The sequence below is a fragment of the Myripristis murdjan genome, chromosome 8 (assembly GCF_902150065.1).
Source record: "Myripristis murdjan chromosome 8, fMyrMur1.1, whole genome shotgun sequence".
Taxonomy (NCBI): Eukaryota; Metazoa; Chordata; class Actinopteri; order Holocentriformes; family Holocentridae; genus Myripristis; species Myripristis murdjan.
Window position 1 is genome coordinate 4861053 of NC_043987.1, and position 24873 is coordinate 4885925.

Sequence of the window (24873 nt, forward strand, 5' to 3'; positions counted from 1 at the left end):
CGGAGCTGCCCAGTACAACTACAGTTTTCTACTGTTTTCCACTGAACACCAGCAGGGGACCAACAGGAGGTCATGTGCTCTGCTCAAAGGTGCCTTTACAGAAGTGTGTTTTGCTTTCTTTGCTCAGATTTTCTGAGCATTGACCCTGAGGAGATGTCCTTCCTAAACATGACTAAATCTTTAATCTCCAGAAGTTCAGAAGTTTATTATTAAGTATTGAAATGTGTTAACTGATGACTTACGTGAACACTGTGTTTGTTTTAGAGACAAAATTCTGGAAGTCTCGCTTGATGTAAGTCTTTGGATGATGCAGACAAACATGAAAAAACAAAGGCACAAAGGAGAAAAAAATCTCTGTCTTAGCGCTCTTTCCACACTAAGTGGGTGTTTTCCATCCATGAAAACAGGGCTTTTCTAAAAACAGTGTAAATCTGATGTGGATGGGGAAAACAAAGCTTTCTGAAAACAATGACCCAAGATTGTCATGTGATCTTGTGCGTGGATCTGCATTGTGTTGGGCTGAAGTCAGGAAGGTATGCAGATCTGCTCATCCACAATAAGGGACTTTGTGCATTTTCAGTCATTTCAGCATTGGTGGCGGGTAGTGTTGCAAAGGGGTGGAAAGTTTCCGAAGATTCCTGTGGGAATTTTCACTCTGGAATATTGGAAATTTTCAGGAGATTTTTGCTTTCACTCTTTTTCCAATTTTTCCGAAAATTCCCAGGAATATTCAGCTCGGGAATTTTGGGAATTTTCGTTTTTTTTTTTCTTGTTATCCATTTGAATGTGGTGTTTAAAAAGTTTCCATGGAAATTTAAGCTTGGGAAATTTGGAAATTTTCATTTTTGTTGTTGTTAACTTAAGGTGAATGGTTGAAAAAATAAACAATCAATAAAATGAATGTCAGCATCAATATCACCACTTTTTTTAGTTGCAGCTGAGGGGGACATACAGTGCTGTGAAAAAGTATTTGCCCCATTCCGGATTTCTTATTTTTTTGCATATTTGTCATACTTAAATGTTTCAGATCATCAAACAAATTTTGATATTAGACAAAGATAACCCCAGTAAATATAAAATACAGTTTTTAAATGATGATTTTGTTTATTAAGGGAAAAAGGCTATCAAAACCTACCTGGCCCTATGTGAAAAAGCAATTTCACATAGGGCCAGTGAAACTAACACAGCATTTCATGAAAATAACATCATACCAGCAGTCAAACATGGTGGTGGTAGTGTGATGGTCTGGTCTGCTGCTTCAGGACCTGGACAACTTGCCATAATTGATGGAACCATGAATTCTGCTCTCTACCAGAAAATTCTGAAGGACAATGTCCGGCCAGCAGTTCATGACCTCAAACTCAAGCGCACTTGGGTTAAAAGGCCACCTCTGAACGGCTTAAAAAATAAACAAAATGAAGGTTTTGGAGTGGCCTAGTCAAAGTCCAGAATTAAATCCAATTGAGATACTGTGGCATGACCTTAAACAGGCCTTTCATGCTTGGAAACCCTCCAATTTGGCTGAATTAAAACATTTCTGTAAAGAGGAGTGGGCCAAAATTCCTCCACAGCGATGTAAAAGACTTATTGCCAGTTATGAAAATTCCCGAAAATTCCCTGGAAATTCATTATAATGTAATGTTTGCATGCATATTTGCTTATAACAAACTAAAATGTTTATTATGTATACATGTGTATGACCAGGTGAATGCAGTGAATATAAATTCCCGAAAATTCCCTGCAAATTCCTGTTTATTCCCATTTATTCCCGTTAATTTCCAAAAATTCCCATGGAAATTTTCCGACTTTGAAAATTCCAGGAATTTTGCAACACTAGTGGCAGGCTTTTAGAAATCTGAAAATGCTGGTACCTTGTTGTGTGGATGGAAGGCCGAAACTGCTTTTTTTTTTTTTTTTTAAATATACCCAGCTTGGTGAGGACATGGCCATAATTCAGTCATTTCTAATTTTTTTAATTGGTTGGGTTTGTGCTCAGGAGTTCATTCTGTGAACCCAAAGGAAAAAAAGAGCAACTTTGCCACAAAATGAAGAAATGCAAACCATATTTGTTGTCCCTCACTCTTTAAAGCTCACATATGAAAATTGTCACATGATAGCCTCTACGTGTAGGCTTATCAAAATGACAGTACTGGGAGAAGTAAGTGCATGCTGGATAAACGTCTCATAAAATATAACACTGTTTTAATTCATCAAACTGTCTCAATCTCCTAAATTGACTAAAATCCAAGCTGTTTTTTTTTTTACTTAGATGTTGACTGTCATTCAATTGCATAAGGGATAAAAAAAAAAAATGTGTTTAGCATAAAAAAAATAAGAGTTGGATTAACAGTTAAAGATAGAACAAGAAAATAAACCAAATGTATATTTTCAGTTTGTAAATGTTAAACCTTAAAGCCTTAAGTAATCTATGCATCTACATATATACATAAATGCATCAAACTTTCATTGGCACATATACTTTTGATTCAATAACTATACTGTAGTCCAACAGCATTCTTCGAACGTTATGCATGTTTCTCTGATATTTTAGCAAAACCATCACTGAAAATGTATTTCGCTCTCTTCACAGCTGTGGTTCTGCAGTCTGTTCTTGATCTCAAAAATGATTTTTGTCTGGTATTTTTGTGTCCTGCTTGACTTTTCTAGCTCTGACAAAACAATCTTAACAGCTATGTTGAAATCAGAAGAGACTCGGCTTCTCCAGTGCTCTTTTTCCCTGCATAATCTGCTCTCTTTTTGCCAAAAGGCCCTGCTGAGCTTCGCTGCCATAATGTGCCGCCTGTGTTGGTGTTTATCTGGAGTGACTCCAGTCGTTTTGACTTGGACTTGACCTCCATCTGGTCTGCCTCTTGATTTGGATACAGCTAAATTTGTACTTTGTTTTTCACTCATCCATCGGAGAGCCTCTCTGACTGGTTTAATTTATTTTTATGATTTCTCTCAGGATGTTAATGCTGGATTGACAACACACTCTGATTTCTAATTGTAAATTGCTGCTTTCTCGCTTCTGTCATGGTTTTTGTGTTTCCTTTTGTAAAACATTAAATGTACTTACTTTATGCAGGGTTGCTGCTTGCTATAATTGTATTCCACTTTATCTGAAATTATATAATTTGGGGCCACTTAAATGTCATTGTTGTCCCTCATTGTAATTACTTCACCTCCTGGTCCTTGGAGTAGAGTGTACTGTTAATGCATTCAGGTAAGCCTTGGGAATGTGCTCAGTTGACACTGAATCAATGCCTTAAGTGCTTTTCAGCTAAATTAGGGGCGGTTATGATAATTTCCTGCAAGGTAATGATGTGTTCAGTGGCAGCCCTCGAAATTTTCACCATTCTACATCCAACCTGCAGCTTTTAGCTCCAGCACCGTAGCAGCCACTGCATCCTGCTGTTTCCAACACCGCAGATGAGCTGTACCTTGAGGTATCATGATGCTAATTTAATCTTTCCAACTTAGATCACTGTCTGTGTCTCCTGATGATTAAAAGGGAACAGAAATCATTTTTCAGAATGATTGCTGTTCGGGGTGGATGGCAGCATTTATATGTCTGGTCCAGGATCTTGTATTTTTTTTTAAAATGCCACTCCTGGTATGATCTGTGATTTTTTCCCCCAAAATTACCACAAATGCCCTTGAACTTGTATGTTGAGCTGAAATATCCCATTGCAACAAAACGTTTTAGGACTACTTCAGTTGAGGTTAGTGCCCAGCATTATTATAAACTAACATGTGATGCAGAATATAATTCTACTGTTTTACTCAAATGTTGAGCAGGGGATAACTTCTCTTATAAATGTCATGATACACAATTGATGTGTCATGGTTCTGCATTTTTGGACTTTGTGGACTTTTGTGATGTCATGGTCTTTTGTGTTTCCCCCGGATTCTGTCTTTATGGATTTTGTTGTCTGAGTTTTCTTCCTGCTATGTGTCCCTCATGTTTACCTGCTGCTTTGCCCTGCCGTGTCACTCTCGTTAGTGTTTCAGCCTGTCTCTGGTTACCCTGTGTGTGAGTCCCACCTCCTGTTTTCTCCTAGTCGCTCAGCTCCTATGTCTGTTCCCTGTGTCCGTCCTTGTTACTCCTCCACACCTGTTCAGTGTCAGTCTTGTTCCCAGCCTCCCACACCTGTCCTCAGTCTGTGTAATTCTCCCTGATTATTTTCCTCCCCAGTGTTTCCGTTAGCCAGTCCTCTGTTTCCTCAATTAGTTCCTAGTGTATTTAAGTCCTATCTTCAGGTTAGTTCTTTGTCTGGTCATTGTTACTGCTATGTTGTTTTTGCCATGTATTGTTCCTCATGTTCCCCGTGTTGCTAGTGTTTTGAGTTTCTTATTAAATGTTTGATTTGTGTGGTACTCTGGTAGCACATATACTAAATATTTTAGCTGTCTTCGAGCCTGTCTGTCTGCCTGCTTCTGAGTTTGGGTCCTACATACCTCCACTAATGACAGAATGACCGGACCTCACCTGAACTCACCAGAAAATAACCCTTTTGTGCCGTCTGGCATCTGGGGGTTCCCGAAGCCACCAGCTTGCCAGACGCCAGCATGCTAGCTTCCAGCGTGCCAACCACTGGCATGCTGGTCATCAGCCTGTTAGCCTTTGCCTTGCTCCGTGGCCATTTAGCCACCATTATGCTAGCCAAGTAGCCAGCAGCATAACCTCCAGTCCTTGTCTGCTGTACTGCAGCGCACCCTCTTCTCCTGTGCTGCAGCAGCAGCCCCCTGTTGCTCATGGTGTTGCCACAGTCCCAGTTCCCTTGCCCATGTGGCCGCTCAAGCCCCAGCTCCCTGAGTGCGAGTTGCAGTCACTGCAGGTGCCTGTTCCCCGAGCCACTGTTATGGCTCATGACTAGGGTGAACACCTGCTAATAAGCCCAATGGGGGACAAGGGGTATGATTCTGAGGGACAATGTGGGACACCGCCCGGCGTGGCGGCGCCCCCACTCGGCGGGCAGACTCACCGATACCGGTTTACCGATTTCTAGCAGATACCACTTTATATGGTATATTAATGTTGCCCTGTTCCCCTAACATTTGTAATTGCTGCTGTATGCTCATGAATAAGCCACCCTTGTTAATGAGCCCTTAGCTTTCAATGTGTTTTTTTTTTCTAAATAAAAGATATTCATAATATTTTAAACATTTCAATTAATTAACAGATGAACTTCCACTTAAGATTTACTTTTTATGTAAAGTGAATGAATTGCAATGGAAAATATAAATAAAATTAAATAGCTTATAACAGTGTTAATTTCGTTGGCTATTTTTCAATTTAATTTTAATCTTAGTCTTGTGTCAAATGCCCTTATTAGTTTTAGTCATATTTAGTCAACTTGAATTCTTTTTTGTTTAGTCACATTTTAGTCGATGAAAAGTCTTGGCATTTTAGTCTAGTTTTCGTCAAAGAAAATCCAACGTATTTTAGTCTAGTTTTAGTCAATAGTCTTTTTTTAGTCTTTGACCTGCATTGTCTTGGCTTTTTTTTTTTTTTTTTAATTTAACAATATGTTAAATTATTATTATTATTCTTGTTTTAAAAATGTAAATTGCTTATCAAACAGACCTAACAATTCAGCTACCAATGAATGAGCAGCAGTATGCATGTGATAACACAGATTGAAAAATAAGCCGAAGTGATACGTCTTCTCTGAATAGACAAGCTAAGCCAGTGTGCTGCTGTTAGCCAGTGGAAATAGAGCGGAGTGGCAACTCTTCGCTTTGTTACACAATCTATGTCAGTGCGCTGCTGTTTTAACTTTGTTCTCGCCGCGCTACGCTTCGGACAGCCGGTGGGTGTGTGCTTCTCAGTCACACACACACACACACACACACACACACACGCCCCGGCATGAGCAGACAGTAGCGCAGGAGGAGGAAAACTAATGCGCATCGCCCTATCCCCCGGGCGAACAAGCTTTTTTTTTGAGAGTTGATTATGCGGGACACGGTCTCAATTTGCGGGACGCGTGAAATCGGCTTCAAACGCTGTACGCGCACGCGCTACGCGGGACAGGTGGTCACCCTACTCATGACCCATTTCCGAGAGGCTGAGTGGCTGTCCCAGTCCCAGTTCTGGGAACCCGACTGGCTGTCCCACTTCCCCAAGCCCAAGCGGCACTCCCAGTCCCAGTTCCTACTGTCCATGTGACAGCCCCGGTCCCAGTCTCCAGGGCCTGTGCAGCTCTCGTCCATGCCTCCCATGGCCGTGCTGCTGCGGTCCCGGCCTCTTGCATCACTGATTCCACTGGCTGTTGCAGCTGCCCAGTGTGCCAGAGTCACCGCTGCCTGACTTCATGGCCAGCCTCCAGCGTGGTTCTGCCTACACTGCTGCCCTCCACAGAGGCTCTGCCTTGGCCACTGGCATCTGGAGAGGCTCCGCCCTTCATGTCTGTTCTCCATGCACTGGCCACGTGCCAGAGCGCCGCCTCCCTGGTTCTCCAAACTCTCGCCATCTGCTGGACTTCTGTCCTGACCTGGCCATTTTGCTTTCTGACTCACTTTCTTTCACTCACTTTTCTCAGTGTTTCAGCCTGTGTCTGGTTACTCAGTGTGTGAGTCCCACCTCCTGTTTTTTCTAGTTACTCAGCTCCTGTGTCTGCCCTTGTTACTCCTCCACACCTGTTCAGCGTCAGTCTTGCTCCCAGCTTCCACACCTGTCCTCAGTCTGTGTAATTCTCCCTGATTGTTTCCTCCCCAGTGTTTCCGTCAGCCAGTTCTCTGTTCTCCTGTCTTGTGTTCCAGCTCCTTCCCCAGGTGGGTCTTGTTTCCTCAATTAGTTGCTAGTGTATTTAAGTCCTGTCTTCAGCTTGTAGTTCTTTGTCTGGTTGTTGTTCCTACTATATTGTCTCTGCCATGTGTAATTCCTTGTGCTCATTGGTCTCCCCGTGTTCCAGGTGTTTCTAGTGTTTTGAGTTTCTTATTAAATATTTCAGTTCTCTTCTCTCCTGTTTGCCTGTCTGCTCTTGCATTTTGGGTCCTACCTACCTCCACTTGTGACAAGCTGGTAGATGTTTTATTTGTTACTGTGTGGAAACTGGCTTGCAGCATAACACAAAGGTATTTCATGACAACAGAGTCTCAGACAGTCAGTTCTCATACACACATCCATGCAACACCTCACACAAGTTAGGTGTAAAACAAAAGACACAAGAGAACCATTGTTAGGATGAGGGCAAACTCCTCCCCAGAACAGCTGGACATCTTGCTTTTTAAATATACACATTGCCTGTCGAAGAACATGTGGCTTGCGGAACAAATAAAAAAATTGATGTGATTTTAGTGAATTGTGGGGGGGCAATATCATTGTTCAGAGAGCAACAGTTCAAATGAAGAGGCAACAGTGCCTGTTTCTTATTCATCAGTCCTTCTCAATATGGATTCTGTTCTTGGTAGCATGATCCAAGATCCTAGATGCAGAAGGCCAAAACACTTCGAGTGAAAGCACAGTATAGCATTTGAAGCATTTTGTTGTTGACATTGAGGGATAACAATTTCATTCTTGTGCATATGAACTGCATTATGCACTAAAAATCCACAAGGACTTAAGTTGTATATGGTTGTTTTTTTTTTTTTTTTTTAAATTGCACCAGATTTAATATCCATATCCCATTTTAGTTACTAGTAGGTTTGTAACTGTGCATGTGGCAGTTTTAGGCAACTACTAGTAGTGTTCAGTGCAAGCTGGAACTCGCCCATTTACTACAGTTTTGCCACATAGTACATTCCAGCAAACCATTTTGCAAATCATACAGGCATACTAACAATTTCACAACATATAGTCAAATCAATCGATTTTCAAATTAGAGGTTTTGGGTGAAACAGCCACCTTATCATGTTTATCAACATCCATAAACCACAGAACTGATAACTGGCTGTGGCAAGCAAACATTTCCCAGTGGACTATGTTCCCTGGTGGAGGGAGTGTTTCAATCTATCCAAATTTCAAGTCATCAAAACACAACAGTGCTGCTGCTTTTCGGAAAACTAATGTGGAGGACTTTATTACGGTGATGGAATACTGGTGTGAAGAAAGTTTGAACTCTCTGAAAGTTTATTTTCATATCACAGTGGAATGAATGGAAACCAACAGCTGGATAAACAATAGGAAAAAGGTTAGGTTATGCTTGGCTTGGCACTCCCCCTCCTGGGCAGTCAGAGCATGTAGCCCCACCCCAAACAAACAACCTCACCCTGTCATCCAGCTTGCAAAAAGGGGTTGGCAACTGGACAATAACACAAAAACATACTCAGTGTTGGTAATTTTTTAAATTCACATCTCTATTTGGTCAGGAAAGGTCATGCTGCAGTCAAAAAACGTTTTAGCAGCTTTGCTTCATCCAGGCTAACATATGGTGTTTGTTTTAAACAACCTGTGGTACCAGATGGGTGGGGTTCATGTATTCACCCAACTCCAGTAGGTTCAAATTCATTGTCACTTTCAGAAATTGACCACCAAAACAATTTAAACCCCTCAAGGAAATTGAATCAGGCCAAATGGACTTAGTCATATGTCTTAGAACACGTTTCGCCCCTTATCCAAATAGTGAACAACATGAACTGATGAAGCCACTTGGATGAGGGGCGCAACGTCTTCTAGACATAGAACTAAGTCCCATTGAGATGATTCAATTTTCTTGGCATGCTTATGACCTGGATGAATGAGAATGTGCATAGACAATTTAAACCTTTGACTTGGTTCTGCTTTAGCTACTATAGCGACCAATGCCATGAAGGACAGGAATCATAAAGTCAGACAGAACAGGAGCTATGCCTGTGTATATTCTATTTTATATTTCATTTTTCAGTTTTTGTCATTATTTTAAATAGTTGAAAAGGCAAAACATCTCAAATCTTTTGAAGTTTGATGTATTTTAACAGTTACATAAGCATTTGGTACAAACAAACATACACACTGTAAGAAACAAAATGATGATTTATCATCATCTGTGGCATTTTTATGGTAATTTTATGTAATTTTTTGAGGCTTCATTGTGTGTTAATTTTCTTGTAATTAAATTTTAGGAAGATAGTGTTTCTGTCAGGACTATGCTTCTGTATTTTCTGTTGTCAATAACCTGCATAAGAATTCTGCATGTAAAACAGAGTGTAAAATTAACAATATTGGAGAAATTCCTGTCCACAAAGAGATTAAGAGTAAATGAAGTGCAGCTGTTTCCTGGAGACGGTTGGATGAAAACGTGGAATGAATGAGTTTCTCTTGCATCTTGTTTTGCCTCTGTGTGTGTGTGTCTGTCTGTGTGTGTGTGTGTGTGTGTGTGTGTGTGTGTGTGTGTGTGTGTGTGTGTGTGTGTTTGAGAGAGAGAGAGAGAGAGAGAGAGAGAGAGAGAGAGAGAGAGAGAGAGAGAGAGAGACATAAAGATGTGGTTGCAGATGGCTGAATGGATAAATAATGAACTTATCAAATATCTAAGACATGCTCTTCTCTTGCTTCTCCTTCACAGGAAGGCGGCGGTGTCTGATATCTAATCCCCATCTTGGCAGAACTTCAGTCTGCAGTCCCACGATGTCGAGAAATATGAAACTGACATCAGTTCAGAGCGAGCCCATGTAACCTCGTGAAAGAGGCCAGTGATGCTGAAAGGATGCAAGAAAATAAAGAATACATGTACAGCTACCAGTAACAGCCATAATGCTTGGTAAAGCAACCTTTCTTCTAAAGCCGTCCATATGGAAATGCAATTTATTTGACTAAAAGTAAAATCTGCTTCCAAGGTCTTCTTTAGTGTATTTGTTTTATACAAAGGACCCAAATTATGTCAGTGACAGAAGCTGTTTCACATGCAGACATTCATTTGTTCAAAACTGTTTTATTACATTGCCCTTTGTCGATACACAAAAGTTCAGTGGAGATGTTTTGAAATCCAGCATTTATTTCCCCATTTGAACAACATTCACTTTTTGTCTTTTTTTTTTTTTTTTTTTTTAATCTTTTAAATTGGGGGATTTTTGCAATTATGGTAATTTTCTTGTAATTGAATTTCAATATATAATACATTTTCTTGAATTTTTGTTCTTTTTTTAACTTTGGTAATTTTTAAAATTATATTTAATTCTGGGGTAATTTCACCGTAATTCTATTGCAGTTTTTAAGGGACAAGTTTGCGTTAATTTTCTTGTGATTAAGATTTATTTTTTGAAGAAATCAGGTGAATTTGCTGCGGTTCCACAGCATTTTTTTTTTTTTATTGCACTGCAATAGCACAAAGTAAACACTAGATGTCGCTTCATGTCCACATGGAGGAGCTCCACTTGTCTTTAAGTAGGTCAGTCCAGCCAATAGGCATATTTATCAAGGCCATCTTCAGAGAACACTCTCCTGCAATGAGGCTGATTTGCATCCAGTTTATGTCTCGTTTCCTTAAAGCTTCACAGGCTGGTTCTTCTGTTTGTCAAGCTAAGATCTTTGCTGAATTTGGACTTTCCTTGTGATTTTAAGACAAATAAAATAATTGTGGGAAAAAAATCATTCTGACTGATGAATTATTTTTGTTATCTTATTGCCATCACCTATTAAGAACAGGCCTCTTTTCCCAGTGTGGCTCACTATGTGGCTACTCAACAGTGACTTCACAACAACTTTATAAACCTACTTTTTGGTCATTTTAGTGCCTTTGGTGTGTGATGACATTCACATTAATATAGTGATTGCCAGTTTTGCTGTATTAGTACTGGTATAGAATCCTCATAACAATTAACTATAGGATTACCACAGTTTATTACTTTGCATTTAGACATGTTTTTTTTTCTTCTGCTGGTTGCTGACAGAGCTTTGCGACCCTACACAGAGAGCACAGTGTGATAACGTGATATGAACTGATATGTTTTTTGCCCGTGTGTGTGTGTGCGCGCGTCCTCGGAGCGCTCCGCCGCGCCTCGGCACAGAAGTTTCTTGACGTGCTGCAGTCGGGCGGTGCGCCACTCCGCCTGCAAACCCATCCTCCCTCCACAAATTAATCAGTTACAACCGGAGGGGAAAACAGCACCGTGCACGGATTCCACTGTAAGATTTTGTTTGGTTTTGAAGAGCATGGAGTAAAACCACTGCCATGTCGCTGACACGCCGAGCCGAGGGGGGGATGTGAGGATGCAGTGACAGCTCGGTGGACGGAGCAGCTCGGCGCTCCATGCCAGCAGAGAGGGCATCATGAAGACAGCAGCGAGGAGAAATTAAGCAAAAGCAAAAAAAAAAAAAAAAAAACATGCGCGCCGCTCAAAGTTTGGCCGTGTCGTCTGCAAGAGTGACCCCGCAAACCTCCGTCCCGCACCAGCTTGACGAGCAATGAGCATGAATTGAACGAAGAATGCATGTCGTTTGGGATATTTCTCTGATTTTTCAAGCATATTTCATCTGCTCGTCATCGGGTAAGAGAAGTGCAGCGATGGCACGGTGGGATTTTGGGGAGGACATACTCAAAACTCACACAAAAATATCCCATCACAATAGAGATGGGATAAGAGTTTTTGAGAGAAAAGCAAAGAAAAAGAAAACAAACTAACTAACTAAGCTATGAAATAAGGCAATGAAGCACAGTTACAGGTTTAGTATTATAGCATGGTTAAAGTGTGTATATGCTTGAGGCTGTAGTGCTGTAACCTGTGTGAAACATGGAGGATGTTGAATTCAAGCATCAGTGTGAAGAAGGAATTTGAGGTAGTTTGAGATCACCTGACTGGCAATTTGGCAAAATCTTATATTATGATTAAAAAAAAAAAAAAAAGCCCAAACATTCTAACTTCACTCAGTTATAGTTATTAATGATTTTCCAGCAGCTATCACTGGCACATTAGTCAAGATAACTAACGACTGTGGATGTGTCTCAACTGTTTGGCGCACTGTAAGCCAGTGTCACACACACTCACACACACTCACACTCAAGCACACTCACACTCACACACAGGCACAAGCTAAGTTAAATGAAGCAAGATGAATAGTCTGCTGATCAGACTGAGCAGCCCTGCAGCGCTTATGATATTCTCTGCTATGAAACATATGTTCAGCTCATGGCTGACAGTAAACAGGTCACCGCAGGCTGCAGATAGCCCTGTCAACATGTCAGCTCGTCTGTGTCAGCCCATCCACCGTTCAGGCTGAGGGATGCGCTCACCCAGAAGTCATGGCTGCCTATTACAGAGCCACTGAACCTGCCAGGCTTAGTTAAGCTGCTGTGGTAAAGAGGAAGATTCCACTGATAGGGCTTTTTTAGGGCTGATACAGATATTATAGGACTGATGTTTTGTATTTGCATCAATATCGGTTGTTGTTTTGTGGCAGGGCTTATCATTTCTACATTTGACTATTTTCATGTATCTGTGAATTTTATCTCTGCCAAGACAGAAAAACCTCTGAAACAGCATGTAGAATGTTATGGGAGCAAACTCTCAGCTGAAGCCCACAATAATGAAATTGTTTGAGGGTGAGCAGCTCTTGAACGTGGGATGATCCATCCATCACGCTGTGGGATATATGTTAATTTAATTCATTCATTAATTTAGTGAAAACATAATTGGACGATAAATAAAAAGAAATAAAATCTTGATCGTGTTTTATATTGATGACACGACGTTTAATAAAACTGGACCAATATTGGCCGGATATATTGGCAAACTGATAAATTAGTCAAACTCTTGATCGCAGGATTCCCAACAGCTGATCTCCATAATGTCCCTCTGCCCCACACTCTTTCTTTCACACTTCTCTGTCTCTGTTTCCCTTCATCCTCTTTTTTGTCTCCTGTTCTCATTCCTCCTCTCATTCTCCTATTTAATTCAGTGGGCGCTTCACTGGCACGGCACAGACAATTCTGCACATTACCAAGGAAAAAGGTAAAATCAAAGACATTTTATCCACTACAGAGCAATAATCTCTCCCTCTCTCTCTCTCTGTCTCCCTGCAGCTCAGCCTATTTCATCCAAGCTTCATGAGGGTTGGTGGGCGTATAAGGACGTCGTCCAGGGAAGCTTCGTTCCAGGTAATAGACCATCATCCCTCTACTGCTCCAAACAGCTTCAAAACCAACGCTTGATGTGTAAATGTTGTTTGACTCAGGTCTGGTTGCTCTGCCATCCAGACAGGCATCAGTGTCATTGGTCTCCAAAAACAAAAAACAAAAAAAAAAAAAAAAACACAGATTGGCCTAAAATGTTTAACCTAGATCCTCAAAAAGTGGGGTTGGGGGAGTGATCAGTTTTTGCTAAAATTAGCCCAAATGTGTGTTCATTAAGAGTCACACTTACTTACATGATTCCATGATTCTTATATGAAAGACTGAAGGCAAAACTGAACTTTGCTAGAGTGTTGGGTTGCATAGTTACCTGGTTGTTATAGTCCACATGGTGGTGAAATCTCCTCATTAGTTGCTCTGTGCTCCCCTGGACTGCTAATCCATAGTACTGTGTTTCTATCTCTTGATCTTTCTATCTCTATCTGTTCTCTCTCGCTGACTTCCACTAGTGCAGTGCCCATTCAAAACAGGGCCAGTTACCTCAGCTCTGGTATTGTAGCTTGCAGCTCTCTGGAGAACCACTCATCCAAACATCTTCACACTGGACACTGCGGTTCCTTGGGTCCTCAGCAATACACCTGGAAAGTGGGAAGTCGATTGGATGAGCGGTTATCGAGATAACTGAAACACATACATACATAGAGACAGATTACAGACAGATTTTTTTTCCATTTTAGCTAAACAGCATGTCAAAACAAGGATGCAAAATAACACTTTAAGTACATAAATACATGCAAACAAAGTGGATTATGCCAATATGAAAAACAAGTCCCAGTACCCTTTTTTTTTTTTTTTTTTTTTCTTTTAAGAAATTTAACATCTCTTTTCTTGTTATTTTGACATACTATGAAAGTAGATCTGGCAGGTAGGATCTGCTGGAAATTTTAGCATAGTAAGCTTGCACCAGGAAGAAATGATCTAATTGTACTTTCAAAATAAATGTAATTACACAAAAAATGGGTATCAGGACTTTTTTTTTTTTTTTTTTTTTTTATTTATTTTTTTACATTAGTGTAATCTCCTGTGTTTGCATTTGCTTATGTCCTAAATGTGCTATTTTGGGAGCAGTTTTGCAGCATTATGGAAGTGATTGGAGAGATACAAATGCAGTATTGTGGATTAGCAGCCCAGGGGAGCACAGAGCAACTGATGAAACTAAAATAAATAATATTTCTCCAACATGTAGACCCCTACAATGCCCAGGTAACTATACAACCCAACGCACCAAAGTTCAATTCAGTTTGAACATAAATGCCTGAATCCATTGTTTAAAGTCTGAAGGAGCAGCTGTTGCTTAATACAGTGATTACAGGTACAAAATTCACATAGACCGAATTTGGAGTAGGTGTAAAGCAGATGGATGTTTCAGACAGCTGGCTTGCTTGGTGCAGTGCAACACCTGACTAGATGTTCGGGGAGGTCGGGATAGTGTGAAAAAAAATGTTGCAGTTTTATAGGAATAGAGGAAGAGAGCCATTTGCAGCTTGTTATCTTGCTACATGTAGCATATGCCAGCTGAACTCGGTGTATATCTGGTGGTCACAGCTCGCTAATCTCCGCTGTATTTTTTGAACACAGCTGGTCGGCACAATTTGTTGGAAACCTGCTCCCAGGTAACCTCGTTCTCAGGCTTTCCTCGAGCAGAACAGAGTAGAAAGCCTGGAAGAAGGGCTCCAATTATCATGGAAAAACGGACAATTTAATAAAGTCTCAAAACCGTGGTCTGCACACTTTAGTAAATCTCGCTCCTCTAGTTTAATGATCAGATCGTTTTGATCCCATCAGGATCTTCAGAATCTGAAGGTTTGAAGATCGTTATGTATCAAAACCTTTACCTGATCATTAAGCTGTCGGAGCAAGATTTATATCAGTGTGCAGACTTTATGCTTTTTGATTATCATTGCCTATCGTTATCATATGTCTGGCACCCAACTGTCCGATTGATGTGCTTTTGCTATTTCTTTGGTTAATTGTGAGCCTGAAAAGACCTGCCCACCATCTTCCCAGGGGTCTGTCAAGTCATCCGTGTGAATGTTTCCTCTAAAGTGCAGCTTGTTAACGGTTCCATTGGAAACAAGTTGGTCTGATGTGAATTCATTAGAGAATTTTCCACACCAAATCACCATTTGTGTTAATGTCTTCTTTTAACGTGACACAAGTTGGTGAATTCATTGTGTGGGCTGGTGAACTGAAGACAAGCGAGAGCTGTCCCCGGACATTCAGTTTGCCTGTGTGATTATTTTTGCCTGCACAGGCAGCAGATATTCCCTTGTGAGTCATGACTCAACTTGTTCACCCAAAACTGATGTAAGTAGAGAGAATACCAAAATGATTGCGTGCTCTGTGCAATCCACCTATTCTCGGCTGCGTTTGAAAAAGCAGACTTTTCCCGAAACTGGTGGTAGACATGTAGGTACGCTCTTGTGTGGTGGTAGATTCTTCAAAGTCTTTGTGGTTGTTTTGATGATTTCAGTAAGCCTCTCGATTGAATCTTGCCTATGAAGCACCATATCTCGCTGACCTTTCCTTTTTCATTCTCTGTGTTTCCCCGAGGAGACATATTGCGTAGTGCAGGCAGAGGCGGAAGCCCGAAATTTCTCTCCATGAGGAAACAGGGGAGTTTTGGGTAACTTCCAGGGCAGAGTTCTGCCACTGAGGCTCCACAGAGCTGCTCACTTGTGTTGTGTAATTTGAAAAATTCTGATACTGCAAGATTGAATTTTTCCTCCATCATCCTGGTTCTTTCCTTGTTCCTTCCTGTAGAGGCTAGAATTCAACCAAATCCTTGTGATTAGACATAGACACGTCAAGAATTGTATTAATTCCACCGTAATGAAGCACCTGAAGCAATTATGACACATTTTCCGAGACAGGGAATTTAATCTTGGACAAATTGGTGGTGTCCAAACCAATGTTTTGCATATTTTTCACCATGAATCAGTGTATTTTGAGAAGCGATGGTGTACAAATGAACATTGCTTGTTTCTCTGCAACTTTCTCCCTCTCTCTCACTGTCTTTCTCTCTCTCTTTCTCTCTTTTCTTGTTGATGTTTACAGCTCCATATTTGAAAAACCTGGTCAGACCCTGTCAAAAATAGTGACCAAGATAGCTAATAACTTAATTAATATTTAAGTTGTGTTGAGTTTTACTTTAAATGTCACATTTTTCAAGCGGTACCCTTCGCATTTCGGCATTTGGGAGCAAAACTCAAACACAGAGTGCTTTAATTCCAGTTGAAGAAGTGTGTGTGAAGTGTGTGAGAAAGGCCTTTTGGGAAATTTCCGCCTGACATTAAGCTCTTCACATCACCAAGCGCAGCCCGACTTTGACTGCAGCTCCTTCGCCGTCCTTCTAGTCTTCCACAGCTCCGTCTCTCTCCTCACTGTGTCGTAGTGCTGTGCCAGCGCTGGAGGAACGGCTGTCTGCCTCCAGCTGTTTCGGGAACGAAGTGGGAATGAAGTCAGCAGGAAGGGAAAAAAAAAATCCCAGAGAGCATTGTATATTTCCAAACAATCGCAAACCAGGATGGCGCTCCGAACTTGGGATGGGTGTGTCACTTTGCATTTTCACTTTTTTTTTTTAATTAACTCTCTTGCTTACTCCTTTCCTCACTCATCCACTCGCTCTCGTTCCTCTCTTTCATTTCTCTCTAGCTCTCCCTGGCTTTCTTTGCAGCAGCCTTTAAGGGCATTAGGTTCATCGTATACTTCTTATGTATATTTGATTACATGTGTGTCTGGCTGTGTCTTTGCCTTCTGTTACCTCTTTCACCCCTCCCTCTGCCTCTCCTCTCGCTCTTCATCTCCTCTGCCCTTCCGGCTCCTGTCTTCTCCTGCTCCTCCTCCTCTTCCTTGGCCAGTCCACTTTTCCCTCACGTCCTCTCTCTGTTTTTTTTTTTTTGGTGCATTTTTATTTATGTAGTTTTACAACAGTCTCTTTTCTTCCAGCATCTTGTCCTCCACTCCTCTCCAGTCACCCTTCTCCCTCCCTCTCTCTCTCGTTATCCCTCTCATTGGACATCTTGCCTCCATCCCCATTCTCCCTCCCTCCATCTTGCTCTTCCTCTTGGCCTGAGCGACCTCGAGGCATCACTGTCATTTGTTTGGATTCAGTTGCATGTTGAAGCTGAGAGTGACCTGTTCGAGACCTTGATGAGGCCGAGGACGGTCTTCTCCCTGAGTGATTGCAAAACAGATACAGGTGATGCTGAAAAGTTTGATTTTGCCCTTGAAAATCACTTTGAACATCTCAGAAATGGAGAATTCCATGTCCAAGACCACTGTTACAGCCCACTATCAAGGCAAAGCATGGACTAGACCCGCCAGTCCACCACAGGAAAGTGTGTCAGTGTCACGTTTTGCATCATTTTCAACCTCCATTTTGCATGAAAAATGCACTATTGATAAAGCAGGAATAACGTGACGTCCATGTAAGGTGGAAGGCGAAGTGGTGGAGGGGTCAAACACACAGACTGTACTGCAAGCGTCCTGGGTTCAATCGAAGTCCAAGCAAAACCAGAGTTTGTCTTTAACTTGTTTGCTAATATTTGCTCGCTTGCTAACATTGCTAGCCGACAAAATGTGACACTAACATGCTTTCCCCTGGTGGACCGGTGGATCTACAGCACGCTTTGGCATGATATCGGGGTGACTGTCAGCTCCACTGTGCAGTTTGACTAGCTCTGCCTCCAGTGAGGTGGGAGAGAATGGCAAAATAAGAGAAATGCACGGATCAAACAAATGACACTCAACCTTAAGACGTGCATGGTGTAGGCTGACCAAACATGTGGACATGTGAATAGGAGGAATACAAGGAATACAAGGAAGTTTATTCGTCATTATACAACAGGTTGTATAACGAAATTAAAATGTGGTTCCCTCTTAACTGATTCATTAAACATGACATTTCTCACATCATCAGCACATTTGTGTAGTCTACAAGGTCGATGTGGTTCTCCTGGGTAGCAGCATCTTTGAACATCTGCCAGTCTGTGCATTCAAAACAGTGCTGTAGAGCTGCTGCAGCCTCATGTAAATAGGAGGTGGGTGTGGTCATGTGGTCATGGTGGGCGTGGCCTCCAGTACATTACATTCAGTGTCAATGGACAGTAACAGAAACAGTAAAACACGTGAAAACACTGTTCTCACAGCTGCAGCTTCTACTGTCTTCATCACCAGAAAACAAACGGAAAAAGAGCATCCACGTGTTACTTTGTGGCTGTAATTCAGCCATAATTCATATAGGCTACAGACATAACAGTGGCTGTATGTGGGCAACACCGTATTTAATGTTTTATTAGGCTATACCTAATGAAAATTTGGGTCTAGTCTAATTTTCAGGACAAACAGGACAGGATTTGAGATTTTGGACAACTGCTTGTGATTCGGGACAGTCCTGAATTTTTCATGATGCATTGTACAACCTTATGACCTTGTTCATTAGGATTTGCATGTTTGATCTGTGTAACACTTTCTGAAATCCGGCCTGTGTGTTGATCTGGAGAACGGCACAGTGTAGTGTGAATGATGGAGTTGTGTAAATGTGTAAAACCTTTGAGGGACTGTTTTGCATTCGCTCAAGGAGTAAAACATGACAGCACAACCTGTCTGCAACTATTCAGTTCAGTTCAATTCTTTATTCTCAATTACTTTAAAATTTATGAAGCTGGAGTATAAGGTCCCAGAATTTAAGATGATAGCATTTAAAATAAAAGTTAACCAATGCTACATTTGAAAAAATACATTTAGATTTTAGGGTTTCTAACCAGAAACTCTAAAATGTACTGTACAATGGTCCATTATTGCATCAGTCTAAATATAGGAAAATATAACAGTTATTTTAAATATGTAAGATACAATAATTAGACAAATATGGCAAGTGGGAATAACAGTAGAGTTTAAGTGGTTTTCAGAGTAGAGTAAATAGTTTACAAGTCCCCAGCTGATCAAGGTATTCAAGCTTAAGCATATTTTAGTGGCAACAGCTGCTTTAAACTCCTTGAAAACAGACACGGAGAATGAAACATTTATAGTGATATCAAGCTCATTCCACACCCTTGGACCTTTGCAAACCACACTTAAGATTGCACAAATTCACTTTGCTTTTCTTTCAGACACATGAGAAGAAAGGTAATGAGCAAATGACTAAGAAGTGACCTGAAAATGTGCAAGAAATTAGTAAAAGTTACAAGAAAATTGCCAAATGAGCAAAATCTTGTCAAAATAACTCTTTGAAACTTGGGTTTCAAAGAGTTAAAAGACTTGCCATTGAGATCTAGGATACAGCTAAATGAGAATGAATGGCAGTGACATCTTGAGGCTGTTGGAGTTATTTTCCTCCCTGGCCTCAGAGCTGCTCTCCTCATCCCCCCCTCTCTCTTGTTCTCCCCACATCTGTGAGATAACAGACGAAGCCGAGCAGCAGCCAGACAGCTGACTGACCTTTTCTTTCCGTTCTCCTGCTGCGTGAGAGTGTGACTGTTCTTTTAACGAGAACTTCAATAAGGGGTTAGTACAGGGCAAAGTGTGTGCGCGTGTCTGCTATTGTTCATAACCTATGTTGAGACAAAAGGCCAAAAAAAAAAAAAAAAAAAAAAGAAACAAAAAGGTAAGGAAATTAGAGTCTCGAATGCAGCAGGGCTCATCAGAAACAGGCAAACTGGATGACATAGTTGTAACTTTGCTCCAAGTAGTGTGAACCGAGCTGGAGAGTCATTGCCTGAGCTAAATGAGTAAACGTCTGTATTTTTCTTGCCTGATGTCGAGACTGAATTGTCAACTCGTTACACTCCTTTTCCATCTTCAGATGAATGAAGGTGAATGTGATTGTGATTGATGATGCTGCAGAGTCGCTGGAAGCTTTTAAAGTGAACGTGTGATTCGCGGGTCTGGAACCAGGCTGGTATTTTTTTCCACATTAAACACAAAGTATAAATGCGGTGCATCTCCAATCCACGTACAGCGACTACATAAACAGAAATAAACTTCCTTTATGAATCCAAATAGACGTGGAACAAAGACATGATGTGTAAACACTATCAGAGTGACTTGATGCATTTCAATTCCAATTTAAAGGGATAGTTCACGGGGAAGTAGTGGTGCTATCTTGCTCTCATTGTTACTGAGTGCTGGATACTGGCTGGATGCTCCAAATGCTAACTGTTAGCCTCCTGCCATTGACGAGGACTTCCCCCCAGCTAACATTCTGAAAAATAACCACTTTAATCACCTGCTTCTGGTATCACACCGTCCACTTTACCTATGAAATAATTATTCAAGTGCAGTAATTGCTTTATCTTGAGGTTTGGCAATAAATCCACCACCAGATTCATCTGAGGACAAGAAAATACAGGGTGACCCAAAAAAACGGGAACTTTTTAACAATCCAATAAAACCAAGAGTGATGGAAGAAAAATATTTTATTCATAGTAATTGAAACCTGAAAACATGCCATTTAAGAAACAATGATGGAATTTTCAATTTTTAAAAATTGTGCTGCCACTTGCTCATGTCTGCCAATACGCACTTCAAAAATTCCCGTGTTTTTTTGGGTCACCCTGTAGTTCTACCTTTATTTTTCCTCTGTAAATGGTCAACATTTTTATGCCCTTATGCCACTGTAAAAAAAAAAAATCTGCTTCACATCATCAAACTCAAACTTTGTTTATCTAAAATTTGAGTGTATTAAAGCAGCTCTTTTTAAGACTGTTAGCCGGGGGGAAGTCCACCAGAAGTCCAAGCATCTGGAGCATCCAGCCAGTGTCCAGCACTCAGTTTCAAGTGCACGGGCTGAGTTCAGAGTTTTAGCCTCAGGTTTCAGATTTAATATTTTTCCTAGTTGTTTGTAACCTTTAATGGATATTGGATATGTAGCCCAGTATGTAAGCTATACTGGCGTGACATGCCACATGTACTAGTCCACATCAAAGCTTGCTGTGCTGTGTGAAAAGTGGACAGTTTGACGCTGCATGTCAACACACTGTAAAGAAAACAACTGAACCAAGACGGAGCAAAGTTTAATAAGGCTAAAAATGTGGCTTCAAGGCACAGATGGATGAAACAATTAATTGACGAGGCGTTTAAATTTAATTTTGGATTGAGTTTGATGGATTTGAACTGATACAGCCTAATGTTAAATGAGATTTTCCAGCTACCCATCCATTTTAATGTGAGGGTGGCAGGCGCTATGTAAACTGCACGTAATGAGTAACCAGAAGATACATTTTCTGCAGTATAAATGTTGGGGTTTATTGACTCTGTTGCTGGCACTCCTCATAATCGAGCAGCATTTTCTCAGCAATGGTTGGGTCAGGTTTGAAATATCAGGCCCAATCAAGAATATATACTACATCGCTGCTGCTTTTCTGCTGTGTGCATGTCCTTCCACCGGTGTGACTGCTCTTTTTTTTTTTCTCACTGAAGTGATCAAACTGATGTAAGGCTGCTGGCTGCCTGCTGATCCACTACTGTTACCACAGTGAGGAAGTGGGGAGAGGTGCAGAGAGCAGGAGGAGAAATGGGGGAGCTCTGGGGACCTGACCTTTCTCTTTGTTAGATCTCTAAACCAGCTCCTGCCATGTGTGTGTGTGTCTCCATTACTTCTTCAGTGAGAGAGGGGGAGGAGTGTGCTGGAGATAAGAGAGGATGAGGAGGAGGAAAGAGAGAGCTCAGGGGATTCAGCCCGTCTACCTCACGGTCCCTTTAGGGCGGCCACAGCCAGAAGACGATTAGTGTAAAATTTAACAAGCAGAGAGAGAGAGAGAGAGAGAGAGAGAGAGAATGGTGGGGGCAAAGAGAGAGAGAATTGAGGAAAAGAATACATGAATACATGCTTGTCTTTGCATTTTGACTTTAGGAGCTCAGTTTGTGGACTCACAACAAGAGATCAGCTGCGTTTACATAGTCGGAGTAAGCACGTCTTTGATTAAGATGAGTCCTCTGCTTTTGGTCAGGTTATTGAAGGACATTTTAGCCATAAATACTCCTTAAAGAAAAATTTAGAATGTTGTGTTGTATAGTTATCTGGGTGTCATATGAGTCCTTATGGTGGTGAGATATCCTCATTAGCTGCTCTGTGCTCCCTTGGGCTGCTAATCGCTCCCAAAATGACACTTTTAGCACACAAACCAATGTGACAACGCAGACTGTGCCAATATCAAAAGCAATAATTCCCAGCTTTATTTTTTTTCCTGTGTAATTACATTTATTTGTGACAGTGCTATCAGGTCAATTCTTCCTGGCGCAAGATTACTAAGCATTAGTTTCCTACAGATGCTACCTGTCAGATCTACTGTCAAATCAAATAGGAAAAAAAAAAAACAAGAATAGAGACATTTAAAAATGGGTACCAGGACTTGTCGTTTTCTTATTTTGGCATAATCTACTTTGCTTGCTTTGTTTATGTAACTAAAAGTGTGATTTTGAGAGTTGTTTTGCTATACAAATGAATGCAGGCACACAAATCCAGTGCTGCAGGTCCAGGGGAGCACGGAGCTAATGAGGAGATTTCAGCACCATGTGCACTCATGTCACATCCAGGTACTATAAAACCCAACACCAAAGTCTAATTTTGCTTTAATAAAACAATAACCTCCTATTGGAGTTCTTGTGGCAGCTTGCGACACAAATGCTTGATGACACATGCTCATGTTGAATCTGCTTGTTTAATGCATAGCTATAAAAAGAACATCTTTAAAGCACAATATTTTGCAAGATTTGCAAGTAAAGAGCCAGCGGGGTAAACCAGGCAGCAGCTAAACAGAAAGTAGGTTGAAGGCTGCAAGGAAACGGGGACATGTGACGCGGCGCTGGGACGTCATGAGGCAGTGACGGTGTGTTACGTCTCATGTAAGCATGAATCCAAACACAGTAGCTCTAGAACACACATCTAAACACAGTCATGGGAATAAAGCCAATAGTTGAATTATGTCATTGGTGGTTCTTGTAACATCACTAAGTGGGCTCGTTGCCTTGAAGTAGTTTCATTCTGGGCGTGGGAGGTGAAAAACCTCTTCCTGCCATGAAGCACCTGCCCTTGAGCAGACCATGCAGCTTCAGCCCCAGCTGCTCCAGTCGTAGCAACAGACTGAGGTTGCAAGATTTGTGTCTTTGATTTTCAACTGCACACTGATGTCAGAAAAGTAAGATTTACTGTTCAAGTTACAATGCTGTCACAAGTATAACCCTCATACAAAAAAAAAAAAAAACAGAACATGTAGACACTAACAGAAATATCACAATCAATATCAAGAAAAATCATACTAACTGAAATAAATAAGACATGAAATGCAGATATAAGATTGACAAGACAGAGAAATAAGTACATAAATACACGACATTCCATATCAAGAGGTACAGTGAAGTAGTTTGAATTTAACAGTTAAGACTGTTACTCTGAACAGCAACACACAAACCTCTCAGTATATGCAAAAAAAAAAAAAAAAAGAAGAAGAAAAAAGATCCCCCTGTTTTTTGGAATTTAGCAAGTGAACCATTAATGGAATACATTTTTTCCAATTTAACAAAGTGACAGATGTCCATTATCCATGAGGAATGTGAGGAGGTGAAGGACATTTCCACCTCAGGATAATCAGGCGTCTTCCTAGTGAGGTAACAGATGCCACAGAGTCAGTCTCACTTTTTCAACGCCGGAACTGACACTCAGTGAGAAACTCTAAGTATCAGCATCCACTGATAACCAGTCCCATCCATTAATATCACTGAACAGTGCAGCTTGAGCCTGTAGTTTGCAGTCAGTGGACAATATAATTGATATAACAAATGTTCTTTCCCCACCATTTTTGAAATACAAGCTCCTGTGTGCCAAAAATCCAGAGAACAAAGATAGATTTGTGACATTTCCCAGGGCTTTTGCTTTTGCTGTTGATATTAGTCTGAGGTAAGATGCTGCATATTTAACATTTGTAATGTAGTTCACTTTCTTTTTTTTTATCCTATTGTGGCTGTGTTCCCCCTGATCACGGGTGAAAAAAAATCCTGATGTGCATTGTGGCTTTTCTTTGGGCTGAATTTACCCACTGCAAGTCAACAGCCCATAGATCGGACACATGAGAAAAACAAACACTGTAAGAAATGTCCCAGTGGGGGTTAAAATAGTGCAGAGACTGACGTTTCACCACCGTAAAAAAAAAAAAAATGCCTTCACTATTTCTTAAGTCAGTGGACAGCAGTCCACTATACAAACATGTTTTTTGGCAACATTTTACACGGGAAAATCCCACCAGTAAAACGACAGTGTGCACAGTAAAAATATGCAGCCTGATCCACATTCTAGTTGAATATTATAGCATCCATATATGCTTAGTGTAGTATACAGCTGTTAAGTGTTCTTTTTATGCAGTGTTATTGGATAGGCACTGGGTGTTGGCTCATATCTTCACACCACAAGTTCAGGTGTCAGGAAGGTAAAAATGGTATCATCTCTTGGTGTGTAAAGGTGAAAAAAAAAACCAAACAACCAAAACACTGTGAAGACTCAGAAAGTCCTCTAGCAGACATGCACACGACAACGACAGTACTAAAGCTGAATATTGCCAAGGGCGTCCCGGTGGCTCACTGGCTGCATGTTGGGGCCGGGTCCTGATCACAGCATCCTGGGTTTGAATCTGACCTCGGGCCCTTTGCTGCATGTCGTCCCCTGCCTCTCCTCTCTCTCGACTGAAATGCCAAAAATAAAAAAATAATCTTTAAAAAAAAAACAAACAAAAAAAAACTGAATATCACCAAACATCTACGCTGCCTGCAGCTCACATAAGCACAAGTCACATTCACACACAGTCGGCTCCTCTCCACCTGCCGGATGTGCCAA

The 24873-nt window shown here is 41.0% G+C and overlaps 2 protein-coding genes across 2 annotated transcripts in view; both read left to right on the top strand.

The window, feature by feature from the left end:
• Positions 1-9938, top strand: part of LOC115363041 (cytosolic phospholipase A2 gamma-like) — a 31712-nt gene extending 21774 nt beyond the window's left edge. Inside the window, exons 14-15 of the mRNA XM_030057114.1 lie at positions 8789-8798; positions 9486-9938. Coding sequence (XP_029912974.1) covers positions 8789-8798; positions 9486-9503 — 28 coding nt within the window. The 3' untranslated portion in view covers positions 9504-9938. The remainder of the gene's footprint in view (positions 1-8788; positions 8799-9485) is intronic.
• Positions 9939-10951: 1013 nt separating this feature from the next.
• Positions 10952-24873, top strand: part of LOC115364505 (carbonic anhydrase-related protein 10) — a 94218-nt gene continuing 80296 nt past the window's right edge. The window contains exons 1-2 of the mRNA XM_030059104.1: positions 10952-11406; positions 12939-13013. Of these exons, the coding sequence (XP_029914964.1) occupies positions 11346-11406; positions 12939-13013 (136 nt within the window). The 5' untranslated portion in view covers positions 10952-11345. The remainder of the gene's footprint in view (positions 11407-12938; positions 13014-24873) is intronic.